Here is an 18,595-nt window from a genome sequence, read left to right as displayed (position 1 = left end):
GACTATGTCCATCACAATAGAGATTCATTTGAGTGTCTTTGATTGGTTTTGTTGTAGTGTTGAGTGTAGTAGCATTTCTTTGTTGGTTTCTGCTACACAGTGTAGAAGAAAATGCGTTACCTTTTAGTTCTTGTTTTATCTCATACTAATATTCCTTTCTCTTGTACTCATCAAATGTCCTGCTGCTCCTATTTGATTGTGGTTAACTTGTTATTCTGATAAGAAGATCTATTTCCCCCTTCCTAGACTATATCCGAAATTTTTTTATCTCACATTGATTGATCAAGGCCTGATGAAGGCCCCTGTGACCTTGTGTAAAAGAAAACCCAGTGAAGTCGAGAAATGCGTTTACTCCATGAGTGGTATGTACAATGGTTTAGTTGCTCATTGAAATGTGGGAGGTTTTTGTATTGCTTTGGCTATAGCTGCTACATGTCTTACACACGTAGGATGTCCTATTTCTACATTGTCCCATTTTGAGCTGTAGTACATTAACACGTTTGTGTCTGTTGTACTCCTATTCCTCCCCTTTTGAAAAAGAACGGCTTTTACAATGCCGTCCTTTTCATCAACATCCAGATGAAATGGTTCACAGTAGTTGGGATTGTGTAGGCTGCATGCTCATGCTGTTTTAACCCCTATGATTGCTTTTTCCACTGTTCCTGTCCATTGCAGAGGAGAGTTGTTGTTTTCCTCATAGGAGGTGAGCTCTGGGTTGTGTGTGTTGTGTCACTCTACGCCACACACAGTTACTTATTCAACATGAAACATTTTGTAGTATCTCGCCTTCTCGCAACATCGTACAGAATCTAGCATCCTTGTTAAAAGTTTAGAAGACAACCCTCAGTGGTTATTCATTCATACCATGAATTTGACATCTTTTGTTTCCAGATTCAAATTACAAGAACACTCATCTTCTATCCCTCACGTGAGTCTATGTCTTTTATACTTTACATGTGACCATTCAGTTGAATAAACAAACAGTTATTTATGGATAGAAATGTAACATGCTTTTAATGATCAGAGGATACCATTAATCAGACAATTTAGTTTTAGTATGTCCAATGTGCAGAAATGTCAGACAGGAAAGAGTTTTTTTCTGCTCACCTTTGATTTTAGGTAATTAGAATAGGCAGAGTCAACCACAGCACCAAATTATTAACCCCCAGTTCTTTTGTTGGAAGCCCAAGGATAAACCCGGAGAACTCTTCAGTTCACAGATATAGTATTTATTCTGGTCACAGGTAAAGTATGGCAGGCCTGGGCTCGGAATGGCAGAGCTCCTACAGGATCTCAGTCTGAGCGAGCCCCGTTTCCAGGTGCTTGTTACATTTTATCTTCTTGGGCTGAGGCTGCCCCGTACAGAGGTTGGACTCTCACACAACCGAGTCTGACTGTTCAGTTATCTCTGACGTGAACTTACAGAAATATAGCATGAAACATGTATGGGTGTTGTCCTTCAGGCGTGTATAGCAAACCTAACTGTCAGATCAAAGTGGGCCTTGAAGATTCAACGGGTTCCTGCTTATCAGGTTAAATGTCACACTGTTCTAATAGCAACAACCAGTGATTTATATGAGTTCAGTGAAAAAGTACAAGTCTAAAGTGAACAAAGGAGAAGCCAATTCTAACAACAACAACACTGGAGAATGATCATGATGTTGCTTGTATCTAACAAAACAAACAATCTGTTGTTGAACTCGTTTTCTGTCATTGTCTTTAAGTAGCAAAAAGCAAAACCTTAGTTTAAATTATTTCATGTCAAGGTAATCAAAACAGTATCTAAGTGCAAAAAGGACATTGGATACAGCAATCACTAACAGCATGAACCTTTGTTACCTAAACAGAGACAGATTGTAGTGATGATAAAACATGACGTTGGTAGTCACACAACATGAATTCATGGAAAACAACTGACTGAACTGAAATCTCTCTACAGACACAGTTTGTCATGCGTTTCTTTCTTTGGACAATGTACCCTCCACATTTGATAGACTAGATAAATAAACAAAATAAAATAAGTGTGAGAAGAGTTTGCAGCAGTCATTACATCATACACTACGACTAGATAACATACTGTATGGATAAGTTTTGGTTTCATTTGTTTCACTCAGTTCACTCACTGTTGCTCGATGGGAGATACTCTACTCACAGAGCCGGGGGGTAGAACACATTTAAAATATTTTATACTTACAGTTTATGGAAACTACATATTCATTTGATATGTACAGTGGCTATGGGAAAAGAAAAAAGGCATTACAGAACATCCTTAAAGTATCCTTGAATCAAAAATCACACATTTGTTTCGTTTCATTGCTCGGGTCATTTGGGAGTTGGGTTGTGAGTAAGTTTCTTAACACAACTATCCAAAAATGGCTTTCCAGCTTCCTGTATTTCATGTCTTGATTTTTATTTCAATTGTGAGGCACATTGTGATCTTAAAGGTTTCCATATAAATAAACGTTTCCAGCATTTTCGTCTGTATAAGAGTCAACAAAGGTCATAGACTTTATCAGCTGGAAGGAAACCTGAAGCTTTGAAGTTGCTTTGAAAAAAGGACGGAGTGTAAAAAGAAAAGAACCCATGTCTCGTAACAGTCATATTTCACCGAAGGTGCATCTTCTCTCACACACAAGCCAAACTGTAATTCATTTTACACCATCCTATGTCAGCTCATAACTATGTACTTCTATTCTAAACAAAAAACAAAAGCTCACATGCACATGTGTATGTAAGTCCACACAAACACAATAAGTCACATTCAACATTTCCGCACTAAAGACCAGACCACAGGTGCATGTGCCTTTATTCTGGTGAGCTCAGCTAGAGCAGCTCTGGCTCTCCTGTCCCGCAGTCCTGAGGGTTCAGTGCTGCCCATCGGCCTTGATCCTACAGGCCACCGCTGTGATCAGTGCTGCTCCCTTCCCACTCCCATCCTCAGACTTGTGGAATGTCACCTGACACTGCGGTGCCAAATCCTGCAGCGTCTCAAGCATGATGCTGGAGAAACTTCAGGAGGAGCGACGGAGGGAGGAAAGACAACACAGAAAGATGAGTTACATGAAAATCTTCCCTGCAATATGATTTATTCAAACACCTTTGGGCGTAAAGTATGAAAAAACATTCAGTAGCTGTGGGAAGGAGGCATGGGAGGAAATGAAAATTTCAAATTTCAAATGTCACTATTATCCTGCCAAAATAACTGCTACTACTTCATGATATCCAAGATAAACTTAAACACCTTAAAATGGCACTAAACACACTGGTATCAATTTACATTTTGTTCAGAAACAAATATTTCTATTGCATTACACTTCTTTTTTCAGTGAACATCCTTTTAAGTGAAAACAGTCTTAAATAAAATCATAAGATCTCCTTGCTTAAATACATTTATGCAAGTCTGTTTTTTATTACTTGCAGTATTTTCAGGTTCTATTTTTCACAGCATTCTAGCGAACTTGACTGCTTTTCCAAGTCACTTATGAAGAAATGTACGATTACATTACATTATGAGAATGAATTTTATTCAGCAATTTTTTATTGTTTTTTTCATCGTCCCATCCCAAGATGTAACTCAAAATTTAAGAAAAAGGGATATTTGACTGTCCTCATGGTCCCAGCAAGGTGTCCAGGATTACCTTTGTTAAACTTTCCCCCATTTGGAGGATGAAATGTTTTCAGACAAAATACACACTTTACAGCATTTTGGCCATCGCCATCTTGGATTTTCGGAATCTCGGAACACACTTCTGGTTAGCTTCACGATTCAAGGTCAACTTTACAAGCTAAGTGTTGAAGTCATCTTGAGAGCTAACTGCATTGGTATGGTAGCCCCGCCCCTAAAGCATATGCTGCTTTATCGTCTATTTGACTGAATGGGCCCTAGTTTCGTAGACCAGGCGCAGTCAGCTTTCAGCGTACCTGCGCCGCGCCGACGGGGTGTGTCCGCCTGGACTTTGCAACTTTCGTGCACCGCGCAGGCTCGCGCAGGCACACCTCCCGTCCCGCCCACCGGCGCAAGTGGGAAAGAGGGAGGAGAAGAAGGCGTGAGTGGGAGACGAGGAGGAGACGAGGCGTGGACTGGGATTAATACAGCCGATTCAGATCTTCACCAATCAAATGAGCTCCTGTCCTCTCCTTTAATGCGTTAGGGGAGGTTCAGTGCAAGATCCGTCACTTGACACGTCACGAGAGGCTGAGTTTCCGTTACGCGTGCCATCCGCCTTTGATCTGACGTAAGATGTGACGGGACAATCTATATAGATATAAATTCACGTGTTGATTCAATTAGTTGCATTAAATAGTGTTTTTTGTGATTATGTATTGCATTTAAATGTGCCTGGAACTGTGGAAACCTGCCTGTGAGGTCTCGGTGACGTGTGCGCACTGCACGCCGTCAGCCAAACTTCCACTCCGCCAGCTGTGATTCGCCTTGAATGAATGGACTTTATTTACGCCTTGCGCCGAAAGTAGACCAGGTTGGAGCTGGCGAGGCTTTTTGCCACGAAACTTCCGCTACGCCAAGCTGAATGTGTGACGCCTCCCCATGCTGCGCCGCCACACCCATCTTGGCGCAGGCGATCCACCAAACTGCCAAACTGACGGTGCGCAAGGCTGCGCGGGTCGAAACTTGCATTGCGCCGGCTCCGCCACCCTGCGCCGCCCTGCGCTGCGCCACGAAACTAGGGCCCAATGGGTTTACAAAAATGGACATGATTTACTATATGGACATCATTTATTAGATGGACATCATGCTGTTTTAAAGAAGACTTAACTAGTAATCAAAACTCACGTTTATTGAGATAATACTGTATGTCAAGTGAGAAGGGTCATTTTCTTATAGACTTCTTTTTGCAAAAGGAGGAGTCGCCCCCTGATGGCTAGAGGGGGGACCAGATATGAGTGATACTGAAAATATATTGCAATTTAAAATACATTTCTGCAACACCTAAATCTTTGGAATAAAAAGCCGGCTGCATTAGTCTGCAATGAAAACCAAGTATGCATCAAGAACGGTTTATTGACAGAATGTTTCTGAGCGACAGAGACAGAGTGTGTGAGTAACCATAGCAACTCAGCATCACTGCTGTATGAGATGACCTTTCTCAGTGTGCAAGAAAATTAAGAATTATTGCGGCAAAATGTGATTGAGATTGGGGGGGGGGGGGGGGATCGTGACGAGCGATCGCCGAGCATGTTCTATTGTGGACCTTTTTGAAATGTTCTCTTAGTGCATATAAGAAATATGCCTTTTTCAAGCTGACAGTTAATTTTGATGGCCTTGATGGTTTCTTTGGAAATCTGTAGTTCACATGAGAGAATCTGTGCTTAAAGTTAAAAAAAAAAGCTGCTATTTAACAATAGTATTTGAATTTAAATACTTCCTTTGTGTTGATTCTACATAAATTCCACCATTTTACATTTAAATATCCATTATAACATACTTTATTCTTAAGAAGAAAGAAAGTGATTAATTGCGATTAATTACTATTAATTACGGCAAATTGTGTGATTAATTAGTTAATTTTTTTTAATCGATTGACAGCACTAATTAGAATATGTCTGCTTCTTCTCACTAATTATAAACAACTTAATTAAAATGGAAAGGAGCCGCAGCAGCCAAGGGCTGACAGACAGCCTTTTATATTTGTATATTTTGAATTGTCAATTCAAATTCAACACAGAGACGAGGGGAGCTGTCTGTTTGAGAGAGCAAGGGTAAGAGAAGGTGGCAGGTCATGTTTCTTTACGTTATTCATCAAAATAATTAAATTCTCAAAGTTATGAAGTATACTTAGAACTATTTGGCACCGTCTTACTTTGTCATATTTGCTTTTGACCGTCAGCTGAGCATTTTGTCCCGTTGGTCGTGGAACCGTCCTGACCTACTGTAAAAGTGAAGGCCGGCGTCCTGACAACCCAAAGTTCACGTATGCAGACTTGTTAGTACTTGGTGTTCAGGATTGCTACTTACTGAGGGTGCGTCTTATAAAGGGTGCCGTCCACTCCCACGGTGATGGACAGCTGATTCAGGTTGCGGTTCTCTCGTATCTTGTCGACCACCGCGGCTAAGCCAGCGCCACAGAGCTGCGCTGCACGCCGTGACACCACGCCACACACCTCCTTCACCAGCACGCTGTCGTCACACGTGGAGCCGGTGAGGCCCAGGTGCTGCAGAATTGAGCGGACCTGTCGCATGGCCAAGCGGTCACTTTGGGGTCAGAGAGAAGTTGGGTTATACACTTGGTAGCAGACATGCAGGTTGATGGATAGACTGTGGTTGTGGCATCCACCACACATGTGCTCTTCTACTAGAACAGGTTGCTGTGCCTCTCTAATAAGAGCCTGGTTGATTTATCGGTTGGCCAATTTAATCAGCCGAAATTAGCCTGCTACTTCTAGAAACATTTGGGAATGGTGTCATGTCTCAGGTCAGGTTACACAAATGCTATTCACAAGTAATCAGTTGCGATTTGATCGACCAAGACGCATTATAAAACCAAGTGTCAACGGGGTCACCGAGTCTGTAATACTCACCTTTCAATCTGCGACAGGAACTTTGTCTCGAAGATGCCCCGTGTCTTGAGCCGATCGGACAGTTTGCCTCTGAACAGCAAGCCCTTGGCGGTGAAATCCATCAGCACATTCCTCACTATCTCCCCCAGGTACATGCCACTGATCATTTTCTCATACCTCAGAGAAAAGAAAACACACGCTAAAAACCTTTCACAGCCTCAGAATGGTGACATTGACAAATATTCACCTGAATAATATGTTTTACTATTTCTATCATAGTATATTAACCTTGTATTCTTTTGTAAGGTCACAAACTCGTTAAACAAACTGGGGAGAAATCATATCAAACAAAAGAACATTATTTTCCTGAATGAAAGTTCAAAGATGTCCTGGCAGCCCAGTTGTTACAGAGTTGGTTAAATAGACCTTTTGACACGGCATATTAGGAACAAACACAGGTGTATTCAACAGTATTTCACACAGGGAGGCCCTGGCATTGTGAATATTGGCTCACTGGAATTCATCAGATTCTCACAATATCAAAGAATTGTAAGATCATGAATCATTAAAAAAAACATCAGGATTCAAGCAACCAGTTGTGTCCGGTAAGCCACAGCACAGACCAATCAGCATCCAGGGAGGAGTTACTGGTCGCTATGGGTTTGGCTTAAGCATGTGTGACGCAACACTGTAAGCAACTGTTCGCTTTCAATAATGATTGATCCAATCACCTGCCAAGTATTTTCCGATGGTGCTCACCCAGAAGGTTCTGCTGGCCGGTCAGGTTCCTCTCGAATCATTTACTGTGACACTTGATGGAACTGAGCCACCGTTAATGTAATTGTTTTTCTTACGATGACAAGTCAAATGTCGAAAAGTGTCCATTGAAATAAATCTTGATCAGGTTTGACAAGGTCTGCAATCATTATGATTGATAATAGCTCTCCTGTGTTTCTTGACATCTGTCAGAGAATATTTCAGTCGCGACAAGCTTCTTCCAAAAGAAACTTTCTCCCAGTGTTTTTTTTTTTTTTGTCTAAGTGACAACAGCTTTTGGAATTGTTCCAGTATTAAACTAGAACGCTGGGTCTGTCTGTATTACACTTACATCTCAATCTTGTTATTGATCAAAAAGTGTTTCGATTATTTTTCTGGTTAAGAGAGTAAAGTGCCTTGTTATTATGTGCAATCATCTCCCTTTAACGCACGGCCATGACAAAAGTGACAACTAGTGTAAGCCATCAAGAAGAAGTCCTTGTAGGATGCAACAAGTCCAGCGGTGTGTCTGGGCTGTGTACCAGTGAAAGGCAGAGTCCCAGTGAACTTGAACAATCAATTGTGATCTACAAGGACAACAAGCCAATCTGACATCTGCTGTGCATTGGATCTATACACATACAGACCCTTTCCGAAAAATTTGAATATCATGGAAAAGTTGTTTAATTTCCACAATTCCATTCAAAAAGTTAAACTTCCATAGACTATAGATTCAGGGCCCACAATTTAAACGATTTCAAGTATTTATTTGTTTATATGTACATAATTTGGGCTTCCAGCTCATAAAACCCACGAAAACAGGAATTCAAAAAATTAGAATACTGTGAAGAAATCACCATTTACTTCTCAGTTTTTGCAGAAAAAAAAGAAAGAAATTAGGATCACATCAAATCAATCAAAATATGGTACTTTCAAAACGATGTCAAACTTCAATACTTGGTTGGGAATCCCTTTGCCTTAATCACTGCCTCGATGCGACGTGGCATTGAGGCAGTCAGCCTGTGGCATTCAATGGGAGTTATGGAAGCCCAGATTTCCTTGATGCTTGCTGTCAGCTCTTCTTTGTTGTTGGGTCTGGTGCCCCTCATTTTCCTCTTGAGAATACCCCATAGATTCTCAATGGGGTTTAGGTCCGGCGAGTTGGCTGGCCAGTCAAGCACTGTGATGGCATGGGCATCAAACCAGGTTTTGGTGCTTCTGGCGGTACGGGCAGGGGCCAGATCCTGCTGGAAGATGAAATCTGCATCTCCATACAGATCCTCAGCAGAAGGAATCATGAAGTCCTCTAAAAACATTCTGGTAGACCTTGGATTTAAGAAAGCAGAGTTTACCAACACCTGCACCGGACATTGCACCCCAAATCATGACTGACTGTGGATATTTCACACTGGACCTCAAGCAGCTTGGGTTCTGTTCCTCACCCATCTTCCTCCAAACCCTTGGACCTTGATTCCCGAATGAAAGGCACACTTTACTATCGGAAAAGAGGACCTTGGACCACTAGCCAACAGTCCAGTCCTTCTTCTCCTTGGCCCAGTTGAGACGCTTCCTACGTTGCCTCAGGTTCAGAAGTGGCTTGACCCGAGGAACCCGACAGTTGTAGCCCATCTCCCGGATGCGTCTGAATGTGGTGGTTTTTGAAGCTGTGACTCCCGCCTCATTCCACTCTTTCTGGATCTCTGCCAGATTCTTGAATCTTCTCTGTTTGATAATCCGCTGAAGCCCACGGTCATCTCTTTTGCTGGTGCATCTTCTCCTGCCACATTTTGCCCTTCCACTAGACTTTCCATTGATATGCTTAGACACAGCACTCTGTGAACAGCCAGCCTCCTTAGCTATGAACTTTTGTGGCTTACCTATCCTATGGAGGGTATCAATGATGGTCTTCTGGCCAGATGTCATGTCTGCAGTCTTCCCCATATTGAACCGAACTGAGACAATTGAACCAAACTGAAGCAATTTAATGACACCTTGGGAAACCTGTGCAGGTGCTTTGAGTTTAGTAGATGATTAATGTGTGACACTCAGTTTAAAATTGCAAAATTTGGGCTGATTTCTTCACAGTATTCAAATTTTTTGAATTCCTGTTTTCGTGGGTTTTATGTAACCTGACTAGGCGGAACGAAATTCATCTGGCGAGAGTCAGGTTAGGTTTAATGAGCTGGAAACCCAAATTATGTAAAAATAAACAAATAAATACTTGAAATCGTTTAAATTGTGGGCCCTGAATCTATAAGCTATGAAAGTTTAACTTTTTGAATGGAATTATGGAAATTAAACAACCTTTCCATGATATTCTAATTTTTCGGAAAGGGTCTGTATATCGCAGCTCTATAATTACCGTTGAAATAGAACGGATGCAGCTCAAGCAATGATCTGTATCACCCCTTTAACTGCAACAACAGTGGAATCAAACAGCCAACTAACCTTGTAACTGCATTAGGATTGACGAGGCAATGAATCCTCTGCAATATTGCTATGTTTCTTTCTGTCCTCTATTTTCCACTCAATATCTTTTCTTTTCTTCTTCTCACTCCTCACTCCCAGTGGATAGAAAAGCCTGATCTTAAGGGCAGCACAGAGGCACTAACCACGGCAGCACAAGAAAAGGCACAATATCTGGTCAGGGTCTACCACACCAGACAGACATGCCCCTGACGTGCAAAGATGCCCCTGAGATAGTCCAGCACATAACAGCAGGGTGTCAGACACACAACGAAGTGGCCAAGTAGTTATGTGTGAGTGAGTTAGATCCTGGTGGGCAGGCCATCCACTTGTGGTACACCTGTGCTCCGTTATCTCCAGATCACCAGCCTGCCTACTCATCGGCCTTCTACACTCCAGCCTCGGACTCAGTCTTTGCCCTGCTGCCACCATCTTGGAATCCTGCACCCCGAACCCTCAGTGATCTCAGAACTTCTTCATAATAAACCACTTCCTGCTTATGGGTTCACCTTCTTTTTAAAATCATAACAGCTGTGGCTATATCAGGCTGTCTGTCCTTGACATTCTCTTGCTTTTTAAGTTTACACAATATTTTTGACTTTCTGATGTGTATTTGATGCGATCATTGCTTTTTCAATGTTTTTAATTGACATAGAGATTATTTAATATGTCATAAATTCTCCATCCAATACCTCTGTTTCCCAGGATAATTGGAACAATCATCAACAATGTGATCAAATTGGGTGCAGAAGTCATCAAGTTCTCCGTTGTCACCGAATGCTCCCCATTCCATGTTGACACACATGCGTCCATGATCGCCCTCCACCACTTCGATGTTCTGCATCTCCTCCATGAAGCAGGCATTGGTCCCTGTGCCTGAGGTAAGGAAATGAGGAAAGGTACGGTTAGTAGTGTCATAGAAGGAAAACATAAGCATGTTTTTGAGGAGCTTCATTCCAAAGTGAAAACAAAAAACAAAAGTCATAAATAAAAAAAAATCACTGTTTACTCACAATTCATTGATTACAATGTTCAAAAATGACACAAAGAGACAGACTCCAGAGAGGAAGGTGGCGACAGACTTACCTACGATAAGTCCCACCTCACATTTGGGGTCCTCATAGCTGCAGGTCATCATGGTTCCCACTGTGTCATTAACCACCGCCACAAAGTTCAAGTCAAATTCCTGAAAGCAGGGATAAAGTAATGGAAATCAATTATACTGGAAACACGCAGAAATAGCACACCAACATTTTGCAATTAAGAATATCAGATCTATATGGTTGAGTAGTTAGCTAATTATCATTAGCATATTAAAAATGGTAATTTAGATATAAGAACATTAAAGAAAAAGTTCGGAATTTTGGACATAGGACCTCATTTCCAACTTACCCGAGGTGATATAGGTCGGTGGAGACCGTTTTCAGCACAATTGGTCCAGTCCTTATAGTTGCACAAGTCACTGTTGCTAAACTGGTGTTGAGCTAGCGCACGTCAACGGTAACATCCAGCCTGTCTCTAAAAACAGCTTTAACTGCTCCGCAGAACACCCGAGACAAATGTATTATAACGTCGGACTATCGATGTACATGTCAGTGTTGGTAGAATAATTTTAGAAATTAAACCAACCTTGCATTTTCAATGATAAAACATTTTGAGGGACTAGTTTCTCAGCAGCAGCGGAATTTTACTTTGCGTGTTAGTAGTAGTGCGTAAAAACGAAACCTAAGCGCCCTACAGTCGTGACAGCTAGTACTCGTAGCAGCGTTAAAAACATTTTTTTAATTATTCTACCAACACTGACATGTACATCAATAGTCCGACGTCATAATACATTTGTCTCGGGTGTTCTGCGGAACAGTTAAAGCTGTTTTTAGAGACAGGCTGGATGTTACCGTTGACGTGCGCTAGCTCAACACCAGTTTAGCAACAGGGACTTGTGCAACTATAAGGACTGGACCAATTGTGCTGAAAACGGTCTCCACCGACCTATATCACCTCGGGTAAGTTGGAAATGAGGTCCTATGTCCAAAATTCCGAACTTTTCCTTTAACATGGCAAGCAAATATTTACTACATAAGGTGAATCTATCTTTATATACTGTATGTATTAGGGCCGGGACTCGATTAAAAAAATGTATCTAATTAATTAGAGGCTTTGTAATTAATGAATCGAAATTAATCGCATTTAAAAATTTGACCTGAGAACAGTGAGAAGTAATTTTTAATATACCATTGAATAATGACTGACTACATAAGCTTAAGCAACAAAATATTGTTTATTTTTGTTCAACCAAGTCCAACAGACCAGGGCCCGGTTTCCCGATAACGTCCACTCTTAGCGCGCTACGAAGACTCCTACGTTATGACTTACCAAAGTTGTTTACCTCTATAGTCGTGGTTCCCGAACGGTCTCTTAGGAGTCTTCTTAAAGGAGAAATCCGGTCATTTTTTACCCCATTTCCGTTGTCCTCAGGGTCATCCCGACTTATTAGAAGCAAAAAACCCGACAAAAATTGACGTTGCCTAATAATAATAATAATAATAATGAATTTTATTTGTAATGCACTTTATATTGAGCAAACAATCTAAAAGTGGACATAAGAGAAAAAAAAAAAGAAAAGTAAAAGTTAAAATTTGGAGAGAGAGCGTCTCTCCAAAGGAAACAACTAATGAAAGGCTTTTTTAAAAAGGTAGGTTTTTAGGCCTTTTTTAAAAGTGTCCAGGGTCAGTGGTGCTCTCAGGTGGTCAGGGAGAGCATTCCAAAGACAGGGAGCGGCGTGACAGAAAGCTCTGTCTCCCATGGTTCGGAGTTTGGTCCTTGGGATCTGCAGGAGGTTTGCCTGACTGGAGCGGAGGTGTCGTGAAGTGGGCTGAGGTAGTGCTGGGCGGTATACCGGTTCATACCGAATACCGGTGTTTTTTTTGTTTATGATATGCATTTTATCCATTTCTTTTCGACGGCAGACGGGAACTTGCGCGAGACTTTTGGCTCTCGGCTACTGTTTAGCTGTAAGCAGTCGTTGCTATGTTGTAACATAGTCATACATATGGACATAAAAGCTTCATGGATTTATTACGGACATGACGACTGCACTGCTCGATCGTTTCTTTATGGATACAAAATCTACGAGGAAAACGTTTTCGTTTCTGCGGTGAGTGGGACGGACGAGCGCCCGGCACGTTACTAGCTGAAGCTATCGTTGCTATGTTGTAACAGTCATACATATGGACATAACAGCTTCCTGGATTTATTACGGACATGACGACTGCACTGCTTGATCAATTCTTTATGGATACAAAATCAAAACTACGAGGAAAACGTTTTCGTTTCTGCTGTGAGTGGGACGGACGAGGAGCGCCCGGCACGTTACTAGCTGTAAGCTATCGTTGCTATGTTGTAACAGTCATACATATGGACATAACAGCTTCCTGGATTTATTACGGACAGGACGACTGCACTGCTCGGTCGTTTCTTTATGGATACAAAATCAAAACTACGAGGAAAACTTTTTCGTTTCTGCGGTGACTGGGAGGGACGACAGGCGCTCGGCTATCTACTGCTAATGTCTACGGGGTGATTTGAGGTGAGTAACTTCATGCTAAAACACACATATTTATGTCGTTTTGCAACACTATTTGAGCTAAACGAGCGCCGTGGTGTCTCGTACGGACCCAACCTGTGTTGCATAGGTCTTGGAATTGTTTTCTGAGGCCCAGGAAAGCAGATATAACGTGCCCCAATGGGTTAGCATTGGAGCGAGTCTGGAAGGCTGCCAGGCAGGTACAGATCTCGGGCTAGGTAACGTCAATTTTTGTCGGGTTTTTTGCTTCTAATAAGTCGGGATGACCCTGAGGACAACGGAAATGGGGTCAAAAATGACCGGATTTCTCCTTTAAGAAACGCTCCTTACGTCGTACGTACACGGCGCTGTCCATAAAGAAAGTGCTGAAATCGATTGCTCAGAGTTCGATTTTCCATTTCATGCGCAGGTGCATGACAGCAGTATATTATAAAATGTAGGCTATTGCAGTGTTTCCGAATAAAACATTGATAGAAATTCTTCTAGGACTAAACATTTATTTAACCATGGTCGAACATACTACCATATACTGATTTTAAAAAAGATATAGAAAATATAGAAACAGCGGAGGAGATTGAGCCAATTACATCCTAAATTACATGCGTATTTGTTGCCGTTGTAGTCGAAACTTATGCATTATAGCCGCGTCGGTCAATATATCTATGGGATTGAAGTTGATCCTTATAAATTATGTATTCCAACGGCTCCGAGGACGGCGACGTCTTTGGTTCAGCACGGGGATACGTTGTATCGCTGCCACAGTTTTGCCACCGTTCACAACCGTCACCGGTGTTGGGACCTCACTAGAAGGACTACACAATGCGGCCTACAGAAGCCTACACATGCGGCCAGGACAATGGGACAAAGGAGATAAAAAAAACTACAACCACCATTTTAGTGTCACCTCCACCTGGTCACGGGATCTGACGTCACACCGCTGGCGCGCCATTGGCTGCGAACTGCATGGGACTCCAGGGGGTCCCCCGGACCAGCCGTAAGCTATAAATCCCGCGGCCATCAGAAAAACTTTCTCTCTCCAAAGTAACTCGCGTTACACCAGGAGGTGAATATAACGTCTGCAGCGTTTTCCTTTGTCCTAGGCCGCAGTCTTTTCCCCAAACTCGCTGGACGAGCAACAGACTGTTTTACCCCTCTTTTTCTCTACTCGTTTTATTTTTCTTTTGTTTATCATTTTGGATCCCGAGGAGACCACCGCGACAGCGCGACTCTCCCGTTCCCCGCGGTAAGAAGAAACTTTCTTCGTCCCAGCTGCCAGCAGAACGGATAACTCGACCCGTCTTTGTCTGAAATCAGCTGACTAAATCGCCGAGCCCCGCGATTGTTCCTGCAGAAGGAAGAAATACTAACTGTTTTCTTCAACTAATTGGATCCGGCGCTGAACCAGCGCCCCACAACTACCGTCCGCTGCCGGCGTAAAGAAACGCCATCAACGCACGGACGGAAACCTCACATCGACGCATCTCACATCGACAAAAGTAAGAGGCTATTTGTCTGGGCAGAAGCAGAGATTCGATAGTGTAGGACATGCTTGTAATTCTTGTTAATGTGTTTTAAGTTCTGATCGCGGATCGCCGAGTCCGTTTGTTCATGTGCTGCTGTATGTGAATGTTGATTGGGTACCCACACAGCTGGGTTGATTTCTGTAACAGTGTTTTCGACTAACCTCCGCCATATTCGCGAGCTCAGAAAGCCTCTACTATCAGTTAAAAGACCGGTCCCGCGGAATAAATTCCAGTTCATTCACGCGAGCCCGTGTGATAGCAGCACGTTTTCTGTCCCTCCGAATATCGCTCGCGCATTTTCTCTCTGCGAACGCAGAACGCCCTGAACGCTGCGAGGAATAGCTCCACCTCTCTCTCTCTCTCTCGCTACTCCATCAGACCTCAGTGGCTCCGCCCCTGAACGCTGCGAGGAATAGCTCCATCTGGTGGCCGCCCATAACCACCTCTCTCTCTCTCTCGCGACACGCACGCACACACACGCACACGCACATGCACGCACACGCACGCACACGCATACGCACACACACACTCCACGTGTGTCTCTCCCTTTGTTTAAGCTTAGCTTTGTGTGTTAGGTAGTTAGGTAATAAGGCTTTGTTAATTGCAGTGTTATTGATTGTGATCATTATGACTGATTTTAATAAATCTTATTATATTATAACTAGCGGTCTCTTGTGCTTGTTGTGTATATGTCACTGGATAACAGCAGGTTGTGAAGGCTAGTGCTTGAATTTCACGCCTTTTTAATTGTTCGATTGGTTTTGTACTCCTATGCCAATGATCACGATGATTGGCATGTGAGTATAAAACCTCCATATTGAGACTGAATACAGTTTTAGGTTATCGTTTCCCTGATCCCAGGGTGGTGCCCCGTTTATTCATGATTATATCATGATGATATATTAAATATAATTATTAATACCGATAATCATATTGATATTGATAGTTAACTGTTGATAACCAAATCTGCCCCTGCTACAACCCCAACATAATTGGTGCCCCGTGTGAGGCCTTCTTAAACCTGCTTTATCCAGAGATTTATGCACAATAACCTGAGAGGTATATAATGATAATAATAGTAAATATTATTATTATTAATATGATTGTTTAGAAATTGATTTTCAAGGATCGATTTGTTTGTTCCCCATTACTATTTGCCAAGCAAGTACAGTTGAGGGTTGCATATGCATGTTGTGATTAGCCATTTATTGTTTAACAACAATACTAACAAACACAGGGTTAGGGATACTAAGACGCGTTATAACACTGTTATCACTCACCAGAGGTGCTAGAGACACCTCACTACCAGTCCACAGACTGTAGAAGTGTATTAACATTTTCATTGTAAGTCACAGGTCGACGCCGCTCACCTGTGCACCCACATCAGCATAACAACATACATTCTTTTCGCTGTTAAAACCAAACAAGTGAAGCCACCGGGTTCTGCCTTTTACTAGAGGTAAAATGAGCAACTACGGCCCGAAAGAACAAGGAGCTGAGGCTCCCCAGGTATCAGTCGACGCAGGCCTGCAGGATGCGATCGCTGGTCTCCTCCACCTGTCCCTTGAGGACAGGGAAAACCTGGAACACTACGATGTAGTGGCATGCAATGATCAACTGCAGCAGCTTGTTGATTATGTTAATCACCCGGCAGGGAAACCACAACGCACAATCGCTGACGTGGTGGGTCGAATCTTACTCCTGTCTCAGCGCAGAGCACAACTGCAGAAAGCTGAGGATGAGGAGTTAATCAATCGACTGGGTCATGCGACCACCTCCCTGCGACAGGAAGTGGCCGAACTGAAGGTGGAGAGGGAGGAAGCCCTCCGCAGGCCATGCAGGGAGGAGGAGAGAGAACTCCAGCGTGAGGAAACTCAGGCTGCCCAGGTAGGTACACCCCAAGACACGGATATGCCTGACCTGTCGGACCTTGAAACCGCGCCCCCCACGGACGCACACCGTCCCATGCGCAGGGAGAGACTGGTACAGTCGGAAGAGGCCGAACGTCGGCGCTACCAGGCGCCACCATCCACCCACCCACTGGAACGAGAAGCCCCACCTCACAAGTGGAGCTACTCCCAGCGGGACGAGTCCCCACGCCGAAGTCTGAGCCATTTCCCAGTGGCTCGAAGCTCGACGGGGGATTCCAGATTCCCACGTACCCACCACCGACACTCGGTAGGAGGGTCACGCATGCCTCGGACTCCATCCCCACCTCCAAGGGGGAGGGGTCACTCTGTCCGAGACAATTACCGTGGTGATAACGGGTCGTCAAGTGAATCAGATGGCCCATATCCAGCCGCAAACCATGGCCTGCGCACCCGACAGTTAGAATCCCTCGCCAGAGACATTGAACGGTTCGATCCGACTCACAAAGAGTCGGATATTGATGGCTATCTCAAAGAGATGGACCACTGTCTGCGTGACCTACCCCATGCCTCCTCACGCGAGAAGCTCAAGCTAATCTGGAAGACCAGTACCAGACAGGTCCACAGTTTCATAGAAACACTCGCACCCAGAAACCGGGACCGATACTCCAGACTTTGTGAAGCACTCAAGGAGGAGTATAGCCGGTACAGGGACCCCGCCTCCGCCACGCTCGGCGCCCTCGCTGCTCTACACAGGAAGCAGGAACCACCCAGGGAGTACTATAGGCGCTTCAGGGCCGCCTAGGCTCAGGGCCGTAACTCCCCAGGAGTGGAGGAAGAGCCTGCCTTCAAGGCCCTCTTCCTGCATAACCTACACGAAAGTGTGCGCTACGATGTCACCATGCACTGCAGGACATACCGACTCACCATGCAAGAGGTTCGTAATTTCACACAGATGTCATGGGAGACCCGGGTGCGACCCGCAAGGTCATCCGGGGAGGACGCCAGAGTCCTGGGGATCCAAACCGCGGAACACACAGGCCTAGGGCTGGAGGGAGATGAAGTGCCTCAGCCAAGGGTAAGTACTAGACCAGTACAACAGACACACCGGGAACCTAACCAGCAACAATGGCGACAGAACCAAGGGGGTGGGCCGAACGCACGCTCCTGGAATCACACAAAACCCAGGAACGAAAATAACCCCAGGAATAAGGTCCAGTTTGAACGCAAACAAGAGGGTAAGTATAATTCCGGCACGAAAAACCCCCGAATGCAAGAAAAGGATATGGACGACCTGGTCGACAAGCTGACAAAAGCGATAGGGTTGCGGCTCAACCCGGCCCAATGGTCAAAGCCGGCACCAAGCTCCCCACAAAAGCCCGGCAAGAACCCGGACACGAAGCCTCCGCCTACATGACTAGGCCAGGCCGTTCCCACTTCCACCGCCAAGGTTTGCTTGGTAGGATGGGCGGGGGAACCAAAATCAGACTCGGCAACCAAGGCCATCGACCCGTCGCAACCCCCTTTCTTGACTTTCCTAGGAGATCTTGTTCGCAAAGGCCACGCTAGACGCATTTATACCTCGGTGGTGGTAGGGGGGTGTGTCAGCATCCTCGCCCTACTCGACTCAGGCTCTGAGATCAGTCTAATGTGCCAAGGCACCTTTGCGGAGGTGACCCAAACCATGCTCTCCCTAGGTAAACCACTTCAAATTGAGCCCTGCCACGTTAGCATCACCAGCTACACGCAGGACAGGTCACCCATCACAGAACGTGCGTGGGTGGACCTCACGTTTCAGGGAGTCACTCTTGTGCACCCCATCCACATTTGTGCCACCGAACCACTTCTCATTGGTCAGGATCTCCTGGACCGGCTGGCACCGC

The 18,595-nt window shown here is 44.1% G+C and overlaps 1 protein-coding gene across 1 annotated transcript in view; it reads right to left on the bottom strand.

Annotated features, from left to right (window-relative positions):
• Positions 1-2,389: 2,389 nt before the first annotated feature.
• The window catches only part of hk2 (hexokinase 2), a 72,266-nt gene continuing 56,060 nt past the window's right edge, over positions 2,390-18,595 (bottom strand). Inside the window, exons 14-18 of the mRNA XM_084024131.1 lie at positions 10,825-10,924; positions 10,431-10,614; positions 6,538-6,693; positions 5,975-6,211; positions 2,390-3,009 (exon numbers count right to left, since the gene is read on the bottom strand). Coding sequence (XP_083880257.1) covers positions 2,865-3,009; positions 5,975-6,211; positions 6,538-6,693; positions 10,431-10,614; positions 10,825-10,924 — 822 coding nt within the window. The 3' untranslated portion in view covers positions 2,390-2,864. The remainder of the gene's footprint in view (positions 3,010-5,974; positions 6,212-6,537; positions 6,694-10,430; positions 10,615-10,824; positions 10,925-18,595) is intronic.

This window comes from Eutrigla gurnardus, assembly GCF_963514095.1.
Source record: "Eutrigla gurnardus genome assembly, chromosome: 13".
In the NCBI taxonomy this organism is placed as follows: Eukaryota; Metazoa; Chordata; class Actinopteri; order Perciformes; family Triglidae; genus Eutrigla; species Eutrigla gurnardus.
Note: the sequence above shows the minus strand (reverse complement) of the source record. Positions and strands in the feature narration are given on the sequence as shown.